Source organism: Apteryx mantelli, chromosome 2 (assembly GCF_036417845.1).
Source record: "Apteryx mantelli isolate bAptMan1 chromosome 2, bAptMan1.hap1, whole genome shotgun sequence".
NCBI lineage: Eukaryota > Metazoa > Chordata > Aves > Apterygiformes > Apterygidae > Apteryx > Apteryx mantelli.
Window position 1 is genome coordinate 115,751,514 of NC_089979.1, and position 14,672 is coordinate 115,766,185.

The 14,672-nt window shown below is 39.7% G+C and overlaps 1 protein-coding gene across 1 annotated transcript in view; it reads left to right on the forward strand.

Annotated features, from left to right (window-relative positions):
• PDE1C (phosphodiesterase 1C) overlaps window positions 1-14,672 on the forward strand; it is a 308,630-nt gene that overhangs the window by 23,447 nt on the left and 270,511 nt on the right. Inside the window, exon 2 of the mRNA XM_067291281.1 lies at window positions 13,130-13,180. Coding sequence (XP_067147382.1) covers window positions 13,130-13,180 — 51 coding nt within the window. The remainder of the gene's footprint in view (window positions 1-13,129; window positions 13,181-14,672) is intronic.

Genomic DNA, 14,672 nt, shown 5'->3' on the forward strand with positions numbered 1-14,672 from the left:
TGACTTTTTATATTGAAGGAGCAGACTGATTATATTTAGAAATCTGAGACTCCCTAGATTTTCTTGTGATATTACATTATGCTGTCAAACTGAATTTCTATAAAGTGAGATTCATGTGGATTCCCTCTAAAACAAATAACTAGAAAATACACAACGATTACCCAATAAGGTGTTTCACTTGATTCCTTCATAGGAAATCAAAAGAAAGAAAAAAACTAATTTGCTTCAGTTATGCATGTTATAAGTTTTCAGCTTTTTTATGCAGCTCTACTGGAACTTCTGCATCTTAAGATGCTTTTCAAAATGTACATTATTAAAGCTGAATACATTAGAAACTTCTTATTTGGGACTGAAAGGGTACATAAATTCATGTATTTGGACAATAATTATTATGCCTGCAGTTCTGCTTCAGGAAACAGAATCCAACTGTGGCTGATTATATCTGCAGCTTGAATCATCTCTTCAAGAAATCTCGGTATGGCTATTTGGAGATTGCTCCTTGAAAATTTCTAAGGCTCTGTCAGATTGTAAACTATAGACTTGCTTCCTTCCTGACTGTTGTGCCTACAGCATGGCCTCAACTGAGGGTTGCTGCTTATGCCACAAATAGGTTTCTTCAGAAAAGCATCAAGAGATTAAAAGTCAAGCCCTCTTTTGTGGACCTGAAAAAACAATTATTTTTTATTCTTGTCCTCTCTCTAACTGTTTCTTGGCAAGCTTTAGAAGACATACAGGGGAGCTCCTAACTGGAGGGTGGTTAAGTGGGTGAAAAAGGCCTGTCACTTTCTGGGCTGTGCTGTGCCACACTGATGCTGTCACCGCAGGCAGAGTTTTTATTTCTGCAGGGGTAGGGAAAAACATCTCTTTGCTGCCTGGCTAGCTGGCAAATTTGGCCTCCTTCACATCTCACTGTATAGGCAGGAGCTACAGTCAGCAGTTTCCTCTGCGGGCGGCTGGTACCAGAGTATCAGGGCAGAGTTTCTAGAAATAGGGGAGAGTATGGCAGTTGTACTTAACCCTTTTCTAGAAGGAAAGCAGTTCCCCCTGATCTGTTTCTCTAGATAGTGATAACGTCTTTTGTTTCTTGAGTTTTTTTCTTCTCCTTTGCTTATTTCTCTCCTCTGTTCCAAGTCAAACATTTTGGATTGTTCCATACATCTCAAGGCAATAGCAGAAATGAAGGATAAAAATTGTCCCGTAAGACACAGAGAAAGGGAACTGAATCTTATACTAGAAAACTTGTAGGTCAGAGAGTAGCAGGTTATTGCTAGGGACGTTCTACTGAGCAAAGAAAAATGAATTTTGCTAGTTGATTCATGTTCTTTTCATTTCCTTGTGATAGTTTAGTACAAATCCATGTGGAAAGTAGTAAAAGAGCCAGCTGTTGTCTTACAAAAAAGTAGTGATTTCTGTCCATATGGTTATTGCCATGGTTAATTACTAGCAGATACACCTACATGTTATTTTTTGAATGTAACAAAATCTAAGAACTGTTTTAAAAAAATGTCCCACAAATGCACTGTTTGTGCTTAGTTCTTTGCTGAAGATACATGCCATGACAGACAATGTGGAAAAACCCCCTTTGATTTAGAGCAAGGGCTTTATGAAACAATATTCAAAGGGCTATACAAATTATTTCACAGTAGGCTTGCAGATTTTCTGGTTTTGTCTTTGGTGACCTGCCCTGGCATCTGCTGTGCTGTTACCATCCATGAACTCCATGAACATTTTGAAATCTGTCTCAGGCATTCAGGATTCAGACGGGGCCTGAACTGCTCAGGTATGAACATTCTTGTATTTTAGAGGAGTTAAGTTCTGAATTCCCACAACGTGACATCTTGCCTCTTTCTTTAATGAGCTGACAACCCAGATTTGAACATCCCTGATACCTGCTGAATCTAGATCCATCCAGAAGTGTTATTATATTAAAAAACAAAACAAAACAACCGCCCCCCCCCAAACTCTCATGGCGTGGGGATGGAGCAATGAAACAGTGAATAGGTTCTCTCCTTCCTATTGAGGATTTTTTTTCCCTGTGTCGTGGAATACAGAGGAAAGCGCAGGAGCTCTGAACTGAGCTCTCTGCAGAGATGCTGTTCTTCCTTCTGAATTGAATAGGCTAATTGATGCCAAGAATATTACAAATTTGTGGGTCTGAAATTAAAAAGCAGCAGAGCTAAAGGTGGGTGCGACTTATGCAGTAGAAAAGACACCGCTTTTCTAGGTGATGGAAAGCAAATTCTGCTTTGCCTGACACCCACACAGCCCCTTTGTTTTCAGCAGGCTTCCCACCAGCGCCTCTGCAAGCCTGTTCTTAGGTGCCACTGAAAGCAGAATTTTCTCTTTATTATTGCCTCACCTCAGAGGCAGTTCTGCTTTCACTGAACTGAATGGAAATTTGTGAGTAAGGATGATGTTTAAATTCATCTGTAGTGCCATGATGGATTTCATGCAGCCCTTCCCACCTTCAATAAATGTCAGCTTCTTGTTGTGGTTTTCACTGAAGTGACATCTATTGAATTGGAGAAGACCCGTGGGAAAAAATAAACTGACGGCAGTACATGTTTTGAAAGATGGGCTTGGGAACAATAGATGTGTGTGTTTATTGAGTACGTCTCTTTCAATCTCCTAAGAGGATTTTCCTCTCATAACTTGACTTGTATGGAAATCTTTTCTGTCTGGTAGATTTGATATTTTTAACTATATTTTTTATTTTCTTGTGAAAAAAAAATGAACACGATCTTCTTGTTTACATCCCAAAATGCTACCCACTGGTCCAAAATATCTGAAGCTTTCACATCTATTCCACACCTCTGCTAACGCTGTGCCAGTCTTGATCTGGTAGAATGAGAGCCACTATTACGAATAAAACTATCAGCTTCCCTGCCTCCTCACTCTAGGTTTCCTCTGTTTCTCAGGTGTACTTTCTAGAGAGGCTGCATATAAGAAAGATCATTATAGTGCTTTCTTATTGTTAAAGGTGTCTAAAAGTTTTGTTAGGAGTCACTTGCTGTAAAATTCTCTGCAGAAATAACTGCAGAAATAATTAAGATTTTGTAGAAACTCTTCTGAGGGTCAGGAAGGTCCACCCTTTTCTTGCACTTGATTTAACAAAAGCCTCTGTGAGGCCTTGGTCTCATCCTCCTTAATGCCTGCGCCTGAGGACTACTGGTTTGCTCAGTAGCATGGATGTAGCACAGAGCAGGTGCGAACGGCTGGTTGCCATGCTGGTGCATTAGTCAGGCGCAGTACAGAGCACTAGATTGGGCATTGCACATATCTTAACAGCAGAGTGAGTTTATGGTAACTCAAGGCTTTGCCCCAAAGACTGTAGCATTTTTGACCCAGTACTACAAGCCCTTTAAAACTGTCTATTTTCTTGTTCAATGAACCAGTCTGAGACCCTGTTGGGCACAGGATTATTGCAGTATAATTTAAAGTATTAATATAATGGCAGAGATTACTTGCTGGTAGTCTCCTACTATATCATTGTTTCATAATGCATGTATTGGAATGAAAATACTATTAAATGCAACATGAATATATCCTAAATAATTTTAGATATTTTTACAATACTGATCCCTCTAATATCAAGGTAGACTTAATGATACAGCCATCTGCGTACTTCTAAAAATTTTTCTATCTGCCTATGCTGTGTTTAGTTAATGGACTGGAGAGTGATTTCTGCTTATGATTCATAAGTTATTATGAAGGGAAAAGTGGATGTGGAAATGACAGGAGAGACTGGGAGCTAAGTTTATAAATAATTATGGCAGCTGACAGCTGATCTGATCTCAGTGGAAACTCTTGAGTAACAATGCTAAGCACTGCATCTTGGTGAATAGTCAGAGTAAGGTGGGAGAAAGAATTAATCCAGCTCTATTTGGATCTTCCTTCTGGTTGACTTAACTAAGAGTGGAAGAAAACCCTCCTGTAAAGCAGGGCTTTTGAAACTCCCTTGAGACTTTCAGACTTTTTGCCTTTTTATTTACGCTAATTGTCTTTAAAATATTTCCCCCTGGAAAAATGCACTGATCTATGTTTTTTACTTAACAAAGAGTAATAACATTAACTGTTACATGAAAGAGGTATATTGTATCCGAACCACTGGATGAATATTATTACAGAACTCTATGTAAGTGGTGGTATAATTTATATATGATTACTCAGACATCACAGTGGGTTATTTTTATCCAAAGAATTGATACTGACTTGGAGTTGGTTACACTTATGCGAGCTCATTTTATGAAGCATAAAAGCATGGGTAAAACAAGTGTCTTACAGGTGATGATAGGACAGGATTCAATCTGAGCCTCACATCCCAGGTGAAATATTATAAATCAGACAATCCGAATAGATAGCTTCCTTGTGAACTGGTATTTATCTAAGATTAATATAGGGATATCTAGGATTAATATAGGGACTAATTGCATTGCACAGTTGAGGGCTGATTGTACATTTTTCTTAAAAGCATTTTAAACTAGGAAGTTGGGTTTTTGACTTAGTTTGTACAAGTGGAGTTTATTCCTGGTTTACTCTGGGAAACACTAAGTTTCCATTGTAAAACTGAAAGGTCCCCAGGCTGAAAGAGCCTTTGTTTTCAAACAAAAATCAGTGTTCTCTGTGGTAAAAATCCACAGACTTACTTTAAAAAATATTTTTTAGGCCCCTTCACAAATCTCCCTCAAACCCTTACTTCTTTTCTAATCACCTTTACCTGCAGTGCAGCTTCTTTGACTGCCAAAGCACCTTTCTGGAATCCAACTACTAAACTCCTGTGCAATTGGACAAGGCATCCTTAATTTACTTTGTCAAATTCCAAAAAACATAGTGGGGAAGATCTGCTTCTTCTTCTCAGCTCGCATTCTTAATTTAACACCTCTACTATGAGTCACTTGATATTTGTGCTTTCATTTAGAGATCATCCTGTTATCTAGAGCTATATAACATACAGTGATTTAGCGGTGTCACAAGGGTACACATGCAGCTGTCAATATACTCTAACTTGATTCATTTCAATTTGTTTGAATTAAATGCCTCAAATTGTGAGCTTGGTTCAGTTATCTGTGTGCTTCTTCCTTGGGACTTGACCCAGTGTCACTGAGGAAAATAGAATATTTTTGCTAACTCAAAAAGGACTTGAAATCAGGGATGTTCATGCTGGAGTCAACGTCACTTTTAGGGCTTACCTGCACAAGGAGATTAGTTGCAGTGTGATAGGACTGCATGCAACCACATCGCAATCAGTGACATGCAATAACTACATTTGACAGTATTTAGAAACAGAATTACTGAACCGAGCCAGACTAAGGCGCGCACAGTCCAGTGGGCTGTCTCAGATAGTGGCCAGAAGTGCAGAGTGATCAGGTTGTTGTTTTTTAGAGCCATGTGACTGATGGCCCCTTGGATTAGATGATCAAGGCCAGGACCATTCTTCCGCTGTGTCCCTAGGAATAGATAACTTCTCTAGACTCACTGGAGAGGTGGAGGGGAAGGAAAATGGGTGCCTCAGTGGGAGTACTGAGGTAAGAGGCTCCAGCAGATTTTCACTTGGATTTCCTCTGTATTCAAGGACTGCTCTAGTCACATTGAGGCAACTGGTTGTCCTATGAAACAGTTTCTTATGAAGTAATATAAGAAGCAGTACAAATGTTTGATATTGTTCTTCATCCTTGCTTCCAACTGGGGAGGATGGCCTCTTGGCTATGCAGCAATGTACCTGGCTCTTTTTCTATGTGAAGGATAGCCAGAAAGTGTAAGAGATGGAGTGTCAGAGAGAGGCAAATGTGCCTGGACACAGTGGGCTGTGACTATATTTCCATGTAAGTGCTACAGGTTTAGGGGAGCAGGGCGAGCAATGGAGGAGGTGATGAAGAAGCTCAAAGACAGCAGATAGCTGGTGGCAAGGGTACGTCAGCCAGAAAAATGTCTTGCTACTGCATCTGATACCACCTTTTGTATGTCTGGGTGCTATTCACAGTGGCATTGTTCCTAAGATGAGTTAGATAATGGAAGTGAGCTAGAATTCACAGTAGCCTTCATGGGCAGAATCCTGTTCTGAAAATCCCATGGCTTACAACTTCCATCCACCTGTCTTAGATTTGCTGCACAGAAATATATGACCAAGACCAAGCTTTCCAGATGCACAGTTACCTTCAAGAGAGAGATATAAGTAGGTTTGCCACAACAGGATATCTGTTGGAGCTATCAGAAGTAAGAAATCTGACCTAAGTGCAGAAAATCAGTCTGGACATTTCCAAATAGAAAAAGGGACATTCATGGGAAGCTAAAAGCTATTGTAGCTTTACCACCATTCCTCTTCCATCACCTCCTGTTTCACAACTTTTCAGGCAGCCATTTTCAAACTCTTAGCAGGCAATTATGGGCCCACCACAGGGTGCTGGTGCCTGGGTGTGCCAGAGGCATATGCATATATTGGCATATGTATATATCTCCAGGGAAACAAGGATGCTGTTCTCTTTGTATTCTGAAGACTGGCATGGCAGAGGTTGGAAATGGAAGAAACCTGGGGTTTTTAAGATCAGATCTATTTGCTCTGTAAGCTTGGAGATAGTCTGTCTGTATGGTAATAGCCTGAATAGATTAAATATGACTGCTTCTCAATTTCCAGGTAAGGAAGATGTTTAACATGGGCCTTGGTGCAGGGAGTGGTTCAGAAGCCAGTTGCTGGCATTTGCTGCTATTTTCCTTCATCTCCAAAGCCCAGCATCTGAGCCCTCTGGCCTTTGGGTGCTAACAGGGCCACACTCTGCAAGTTCAGTGCCTGCATCTCTGCCTATAAATAAAATCTAACTGATTTTACAGAGCATGAACTGGCTGATGCTCAGTAGTGTATTGAGTAGTTTTTCTTGTTTTCATCCAGATATTTTGCACTAGTTTCTCTGTTACAGTTCCCCTGCGTACACCCTGACTTGCACTTTTGAAAACATTTCTGTGGTTGTCAGTGTACTGCGGAAGCTCTGAAATCTGTGCCTGGAAAGAGGGTGCCCTCAGAGACAGACAGCAACCTTCTCAAGTTACCTGAGGGAACAAAGTGTTTTCCACCATAGAAGCAGGTTTCCTAACACAGATATAATTAATCTACAGTACAAGATCCTTTCATAACCTGATTGGTTCATCAGTTACATACGGCATTCCTCTCAGTTGTTGAAGAAGGACAATGTTTGGCGTACGTTGAAGTTGCCAGGCAGACAGTATCAACAAAAATTCATTAGAAGTTATTTCAGGAAATACTGGGTAGAGTACGCCTCTTGGTTATTAGCTGTAAATGAGAATTACAGTTTCTTGCCTTGCATCAGTATTTGGAAAAGTACCTCATCTTTAGAAAGTGTTTTGTGATCTTCAGAAGTTAAATCCAAGAGGCATATAGTGTGCCTTTTCTATCTGTATAATTTATTTATTACTTAATTGTGGTAACTAAGTAGAAACTTTAGTCCAGAGAGACAGTTAAGTCATCCAAAATCCAGTATTTTTTTGATCAGCAAAACTCTAGAATGCTGCATATTCTAATAGCTTTGTGACCCTACTGACATGATTTGGAGGATGTGGTTTTACCGCCTGTGCTGTTGCTGTTTACAGCATAAGCAATGCAAATCATATTAGGTGGCTGGCATTTCCTGTGTGGCACCAGGATTCAACGCTGTTCTGCAGAAGACTCTTTGGGCACCCAATGCCAAAGGGTTCTGAATATGCTCTGGCTCAATCATGTGCCTACTGGCTGAATGGTTCGTGTGCTTGGAAGTAGTGTGGTGTTGGATATAAACTCTCACAAGCAGGATTTTCTATTTGGCCACTGCATACGGCATTATTTGTATGGTATGAGATTTTTATGATCTCATTATTGGACTCAATATTCCACAAGTGGAGGTTTTCTTATCAGGAATTGCAGCTTCTAAATGGGTCATAAACTCCCTGGAATAGCCTTCTTTTTGTATTATTGGTGTTTCTGATCTTTGTGTGTCATTGATTTTGTTTAATATTTTTGTTAATGACTGTGACAGAAAACAAGAGAGTGCTGATAAATGCTGCTAATGGCACAAAGCATTGCCAGGACAGAGGAGGATCTGAATATCTAGCAGTAGGATCCGGATGACTTAGAGCGTTAGACTATTAGAAGGGGATGCATTTCAATAGTACAGAGTGAAAGATCAAACAGAAGGTGACTTAATAACAAAAATTTCTACTATGATCTGAGAGTCTGTTAATTTGATATGAAGGAGGTATTGCAACAGGTCACAGAATAACTAAGGTGTGACAGCTGTGAAGACCCTGGGACTAATCAAGAAAAATATGTCCAGTAGAGAGAGGGAAATAGTTAGGCCAGTGTAGCAGACAAAATAAGGCCTCCTGTTGAATGTTTGCATACAGTACTTATAAGAAAATGAATTGACACTGAAGAAGTTCAGTAAAGGTGTGGGGGGTATGAACATCCCTCTTATGTAAGAGGAAACTAGAAGACCATGGTGGTTTTAGTCCACAAAAGGGAATGTTTGAAGGGAGAAATTGGGGCTTTTTGTAAATAATTCAGAGGATCAAGCACGAGAAAAAAGAAAATTTTCAGTTCTAAAGAGATTGCTGGTGCAAGAGCAAATCAGTACAAACTGACTGTGAATAAGCTTATGCTGGAAATTAAAAGAAAGGTCGTAACCCACATAGCAATCAGGTTCTGGCAAAGTCTTGTAATATAAAATGGGTGAGCAAAAAAAACCCAAGTTGCTTTTAAGAAAGAGCTTGGTAACTTTATGAAACACTTAATGACTTTATAGTCCTATAGTAAAAACCTGGACTTTCCAGGAATGTTCCTACTTTGTCCGTATAAAGTAGCTAGATACAGTTATCTCAGCAGTCACCAGACTGTCTTCCTGTCAGTATTAAAGGAAATTATTATCAGGAGATGAAATGTTACATGTCTGTCTAGGGCAATCCAGAGGTTCTTACAGGGATGCTATACAAAGTATGCAGCTGTGGAAAAATGAAAAATCTCAGCAGAGTTTATTCAGACTTTATGTTCAATATACATTTACCTTCATGTCTGTGTTCTCACCTTTCTAATGTACTTTACCTTTTCCTAAAACTATGAGAAATTTAGTAGCAGCATGGCTGCTTTGAAGTATGAAATATTTAATTAAACTCATCTGACCTTTGGCTGATTAAAGAGTCTCTTTGAAAGAATGTGTTTACTGGTGGGTAAAAAAAATCTGACTTTTTTTTCAACTTCTCACCTGTTTAATGGCAAAATATAGAAGATGTGCTATTGTCTAAGTCTGTCAGTCTTGGTGAGTCATTACTACAAAGTGGTATTTCTTTGCATTGTACTAGAAATTTGCCAAAGAAACTTTGAAAGCTAAAGTAGCTGAGGGGGTGTACTGGTGAAATTGATACCTTCTATACAAAAAGGTGGCAAGCTGTGGGAAATTGTTCAACAGGACAAACATTAAAAAGTGAAAACTGCCCAAGACTCTAAGTTGACAGATGATGAACTCTCACATATGAGTAATCCACATTAATCAAAGAATTGATTGCACCCATAAAGATATTTCTATAACTGCAATTAAAAGTTTTTGAGATTCCCAGGCAGTTATAATATGACATAGGACTTCTGAAATGTAAGAAATTTGGCTAAGCCTTGGTATTTCATTGTCTACTTGGACAAGTGACCACAGATAGCATAGAAATGTTTCACTCTAATAGTGTAATTACAGACTGTTTCCTGCCTCTCACAGCTCTCTTTCTGAAGGAATATTAATTGCTTACAAAATATCTACACATTGCTATAACCCTCATTGAGATTTAGTTGCTTCCAGGTTAGAATGGAAAATAATTTCTAGTGTGCGTGGTTTAGTACAAAAAAAGGTCTTTGGATAGGAACTGAAGAAGGTCCTATCCACTTAGAAGCATGAAGTAAATATTTCTGAAGTTTTTATGTTGATAGTCTCATCTAATCAGAGATCAAAATCAGCCTAGACTACAACATAGTAGTATAGGCAGTGGCCGAAGAATAAAGACATCCAAAGAGACAGTGGCAGTATGGGCATAGGAAATCTTCAAGTGTCCTTTGTGGGTTGCGACTTGCTTTCTCAGAGACTCAACATCTTTCTCCAATTCCATTAATTAATACCTGCTTTCTGCCAAAAGCTTATTGCTGTTAATAAACTTAATTAAAGTGTGAAGACTATTTCAAGCCTTTTGGAGAAAAGCAATCTTTTCTCATTTACATGTGTCACCTGCATAGGTCTATTGGATTCTCTGGGGACATGAAGAACTTACAGGACAAGTGTAGGAAATATAAGTGAAATTTCCACAATAAGAAGTGCATCAAGTAAAATCCTCTAAGATATTCACACAAAACAAGTGCAGAAATCCTCTTCACTCTTTGCCTCTGAATTCTTCCCTTTTTAAATGAGGAACTAAACAAATATGAGTTCTCACCTATGGACTCATAGGTCCCGTACAATTCCTAGGCAGTAATTAGCTCACGTGTAGCAGAAATCTCATTAGTAATGCAGTATCAACACCCACAGGGCTTCCCACCCTGCTCATTGCTTTGCTCTTTCACCTCCACCTTTGCTCTGGATGACTGTATGCCAGATGGAAGGGCATTATTCTGTATATTACACAACCTGATGTTTGGAAAGCACTGACAACTGAAAACATACGCATCATGGAACCGGAAAATCTTTTTTAAAAGGGATTAATGACACCTGTTGTGTTGGATGCTGTGACTCTGGGAGCTGAGCTTCCCAAACACAGATGTTAGGTGGAGCACTCCCATGCTCTTGTTGCTGCATCCAGCTGGAGGATGGAATAAAGCTGAGACCTTGTGTGCACCTCAAGCCCCTGGTGACCAGAGTGTGTCATCTGCTACCAGTGCAGAGGAAATACTCTAAAGGGGAGACTAGCACATTAAAAGGCCCTGAGCAGGCACATTCCTCATTGACCTAACAGTTCACTTAATGCCCAAACTTAGACATCAGTGCATGTTATGAAGCTGCCCAGGCTCTGCTGTGATCAGATAGATGCCTGAGACCCCAGAAGGGACTAGTCCTCCAGGCAATCTCTCAGCCTGCTTAGAGTAAGGTGGCAGCACTGTGTGAAAGACAAAGTGTGGCTGCTATGGGCTGGCCACTGTGGCTACCTGACATTTACATTTGGCTAGAGTAGTGTTTTCCAAACATTTTGTTGCTGCAAAAATTGGCACGGTTCTTTATCTCACTTGCTCCAGCTCTTTTGATTCCTGCTGCGTTGAGGATGCTGCCGCCTCTCCTTCACTGTGCCGTCACCTCCAGCAGAACCAAATTTGATGCTGAAACTACTCCAAACCTGGTTAACTCTGTCTGGTCACTGCACCCTGGGACTGAGGGGAGCTGTTAAGCAGTGTCCCAGGAGAGCTTGTTTGGCCGGGGTTTGTGCTGCAAGTGTTTGGGAAGGGCTCAGGAGAGGGAAGGGCATCCAGGCAGACCTGGGAGACCTCAGGGCTGCTGCGCCTGCTGGCCCAGTGAGTTCCCCAAGCTCTGGCAGAGAAGCAGCAGGGCCATATTTTAGGATGGGCCAAGGGGAAATGCAAGGCACCTCGAGCAAATGAGCTACTTGGTTGAATCCGTTATAAAGTGTTGGAATTACATGGGGTTTTTTGTTTTTAAAGGATCTTTTTAATCCTTTTAAGGCTTTTTGTGTTCTGTCTTGAAAGAGGATCTGTGTGACTGCACCCCTAAAAGCTGAGTTTCCCAGTCTAGCTGGCTGGCTGCTGCAAAAGGGCTTTTGCAGTCTGTCTGCTGAGCCCACCGGAGCTAAAGAAAATCTCTCTCTTGCTTGGCCTGTGCTTCCAGCACAGAAGTGCCACAGCACCTTGGGAAAGCGGTGTGTTTTAAGGGCCCCATCTACTGGCTAATGCAAGCAAAATGATGCAGCGACTCTGCTCACTAAAATAATGAGTGCTAGTGCCACCTTAATCAACATGTAAAGATTGGAGAGTAAGTAGGGAAATCTGAAATGACACTGGATATGAGTCTTAAAAACAAAACCAAACTTAGAGTGACACTGTAAGACTTGTTAGAAGAATTAAAATTCCTCAGAAGCCTTTTCTGGCTTCAAAAAATCCATTAGTGTTCAGAGGACATTGTCTTTATAGGAACCAATAAACCTTATTTCTTTTGTGTGGTGTCTCAGCTTGCCTGTTCTTGTCTCTAGAAAATAGCTTTTTTTAAAGAAAACAAAGAATTGGTAAGGTTTCTGTGTGCACTCACAGTATGTTCTCTTACCTATTTTGCCCGTCAGTGCCATTCCTCATGATTTTTCTAGCTATAAAAAAAAAAGTCACTGTTAGCTGGTAATTCATCTCCTTGATAACTCCCTTCTCTTTCTGTAGTTTAATAAAGTGAGAACCCCAAAGAGAACCATTTATGCTCTTGACTAACTGTGTACCTGCTGTGTCACATAAATGAGGGGAGTTAAGCCAGTGTGAATCTGAGGCAGAAAAATGCAGGATTTGTATGTGTTTGTTTCTAATCTAGGTAATATCTATATACAGTTCCAATGCCACAGGATTCCTCTGCGCAGATTCTGAAATGTTATTTAATTGTTTTTTAAAATGAGCCTAGAGGATCATAAAGTATTTCCTTATCTAGGAACAAAAATCTTACTTTTTTCTTACCAGAGTCACTAATAACAGTGGGGAAAAAGTGACATTTTATTTAGGACTTGGAAAACAAAGTACAATAGAAAACAGGATTAGCAAGGATGACTATGATCATATATTGCTGTGTACGATTAATGGCTAATTCTTAAATGTTGGGCAATTATATGATTCATTTATAATGTGGGACAAGATAATGTTTGTGTGTGCCTATAGCATGCCCTGCTAACTCTGAAAGCCGAACTGGACAGACATGCAAACATTCAAAGTAATACATTTGGTGGCATTTAAAAAAGTATTACACCTGTGTGTGTATATAGAAAAATTAAATATTTTTTATATATGCATATATAAAAAATATATCTAAATGCTATTACTTTTTTCCTTTATATGCATGAGAATTGGTATTATCATTAATCTTATACAATATAACATGTAGATTTAATGCTTTTATTTCTCTGTATTTTCTCTTTTCAGTGGCAAATGAGACAGGTGACAAAAATGCACGACCACTTTCACGATTTGCCCGTAAGTAGAGTTTTTTATTTTAACTGCTTGATTTCTACTTCTACTGTAGAAACAAACACATTTAATAAGTCTTTTAAACTCATATTCCTCTCAGCCCTGTCGTACCAGTTCATTTACAATCCAGAACTGAGGAACCATAGGACTTAGTTGGAAATGTCTCGTATGGATTCAGTCTAACGGAATAGAGTTGATGCAAATTTCAAAAAATGTAAGGCTTTGTGACTATACTCTTGTTTCAAGCATAAGAAGTTACAAAAATACATGCACCACAAAGCCAGTTAAAGTTGACTACAGAGACCACAAAGAGATTTGGGTCAAGTCTTAAAAACAGCATACTAAGAGTGTATTTAAAACATGCTGGTAGTTCCTCCATCACCTTTTGCTTCATGCAGTAAGGTTGGGAATTAAAGATGTGGCTTGGGGTTTGAAATAAAGGTGCTCTAGGTTTGAAGTAAACAAAGGGATGCATCTGGTAGTGTAGCACCAGCTCAGCATGAATGGATCATTAAAAACACATGTGACAATATGTAGGAAGGAGGAGAAAGATGGGAAGTCCTCTTCATAATACATGCTGTTTCATGATGCTCCATTACCGCTTAGCAGTGAAAAGTCCCCTTGTCATCGTTAAAAGAGAGCATTTGCCATCATCCTGGGTGGTGCAGATCAAAATATCCAAAGAATTTACATCTACAGTGCAGTGTTTCACACAGTCACAGGATGGCACTCTGAGCATGCTATACCTCACATAGGTAGATAAGGTATATAATGCAGAAGAAAATTGTGTGACTATAACATCTATCATATATAATGACTTACGGGGTCATGGAACAGATTGAGCAGAACAAAAAGAAAAATGTACTGGAATTCCTTATACCTGACTTAGCATTTATTTTCCTTCATGTTGTAGACAGTAAAGTTTAGGAAGGGGCTATATCAGTCCTGGTTGGTTCAGCCCCCAAAATGCATGTAGCAAAGGAAATCACAAAGAAGAGCAATGTAAATGTAAACATTTTGAACTTCTTTATCACTTTGCCTTTTGTCCGTTATGGTTGCTAAATAGTAGGCACAGGGTTGGAAGATTCTGTCCAAATACCATTCCTTCCTGCATATTTGGGTTATGAGGACTTCACACTGCAATATTATATGACCAGTAGGTCAAGCATAATGTCATGACATTTGGAACTAAGCTGGCATTTCAGTGCAGAATCTGACATTCATAAGAACATGATTTTTGAGGAGAGAGATGATGGTGTATAGGGAGTAGCTCTGAGACGCAGGAATAACTAGGTCCTGTTCCTGTTTTTATACTGGCTCTCAACCAGCCGGTGAAGCCCCCCTTGCAGAGTTAGGGGTGACTTGCATTAAATGGAAGAGAACAGACTGGTAGATGGCTATGAGCTAAATGAAAGCACAAGAAACCCCTTTGCAACACCTGATCATATGACCCGGTGCTGCAGGGGATTAAAGTGTGGAGGTGAGACTGAGGCCATAG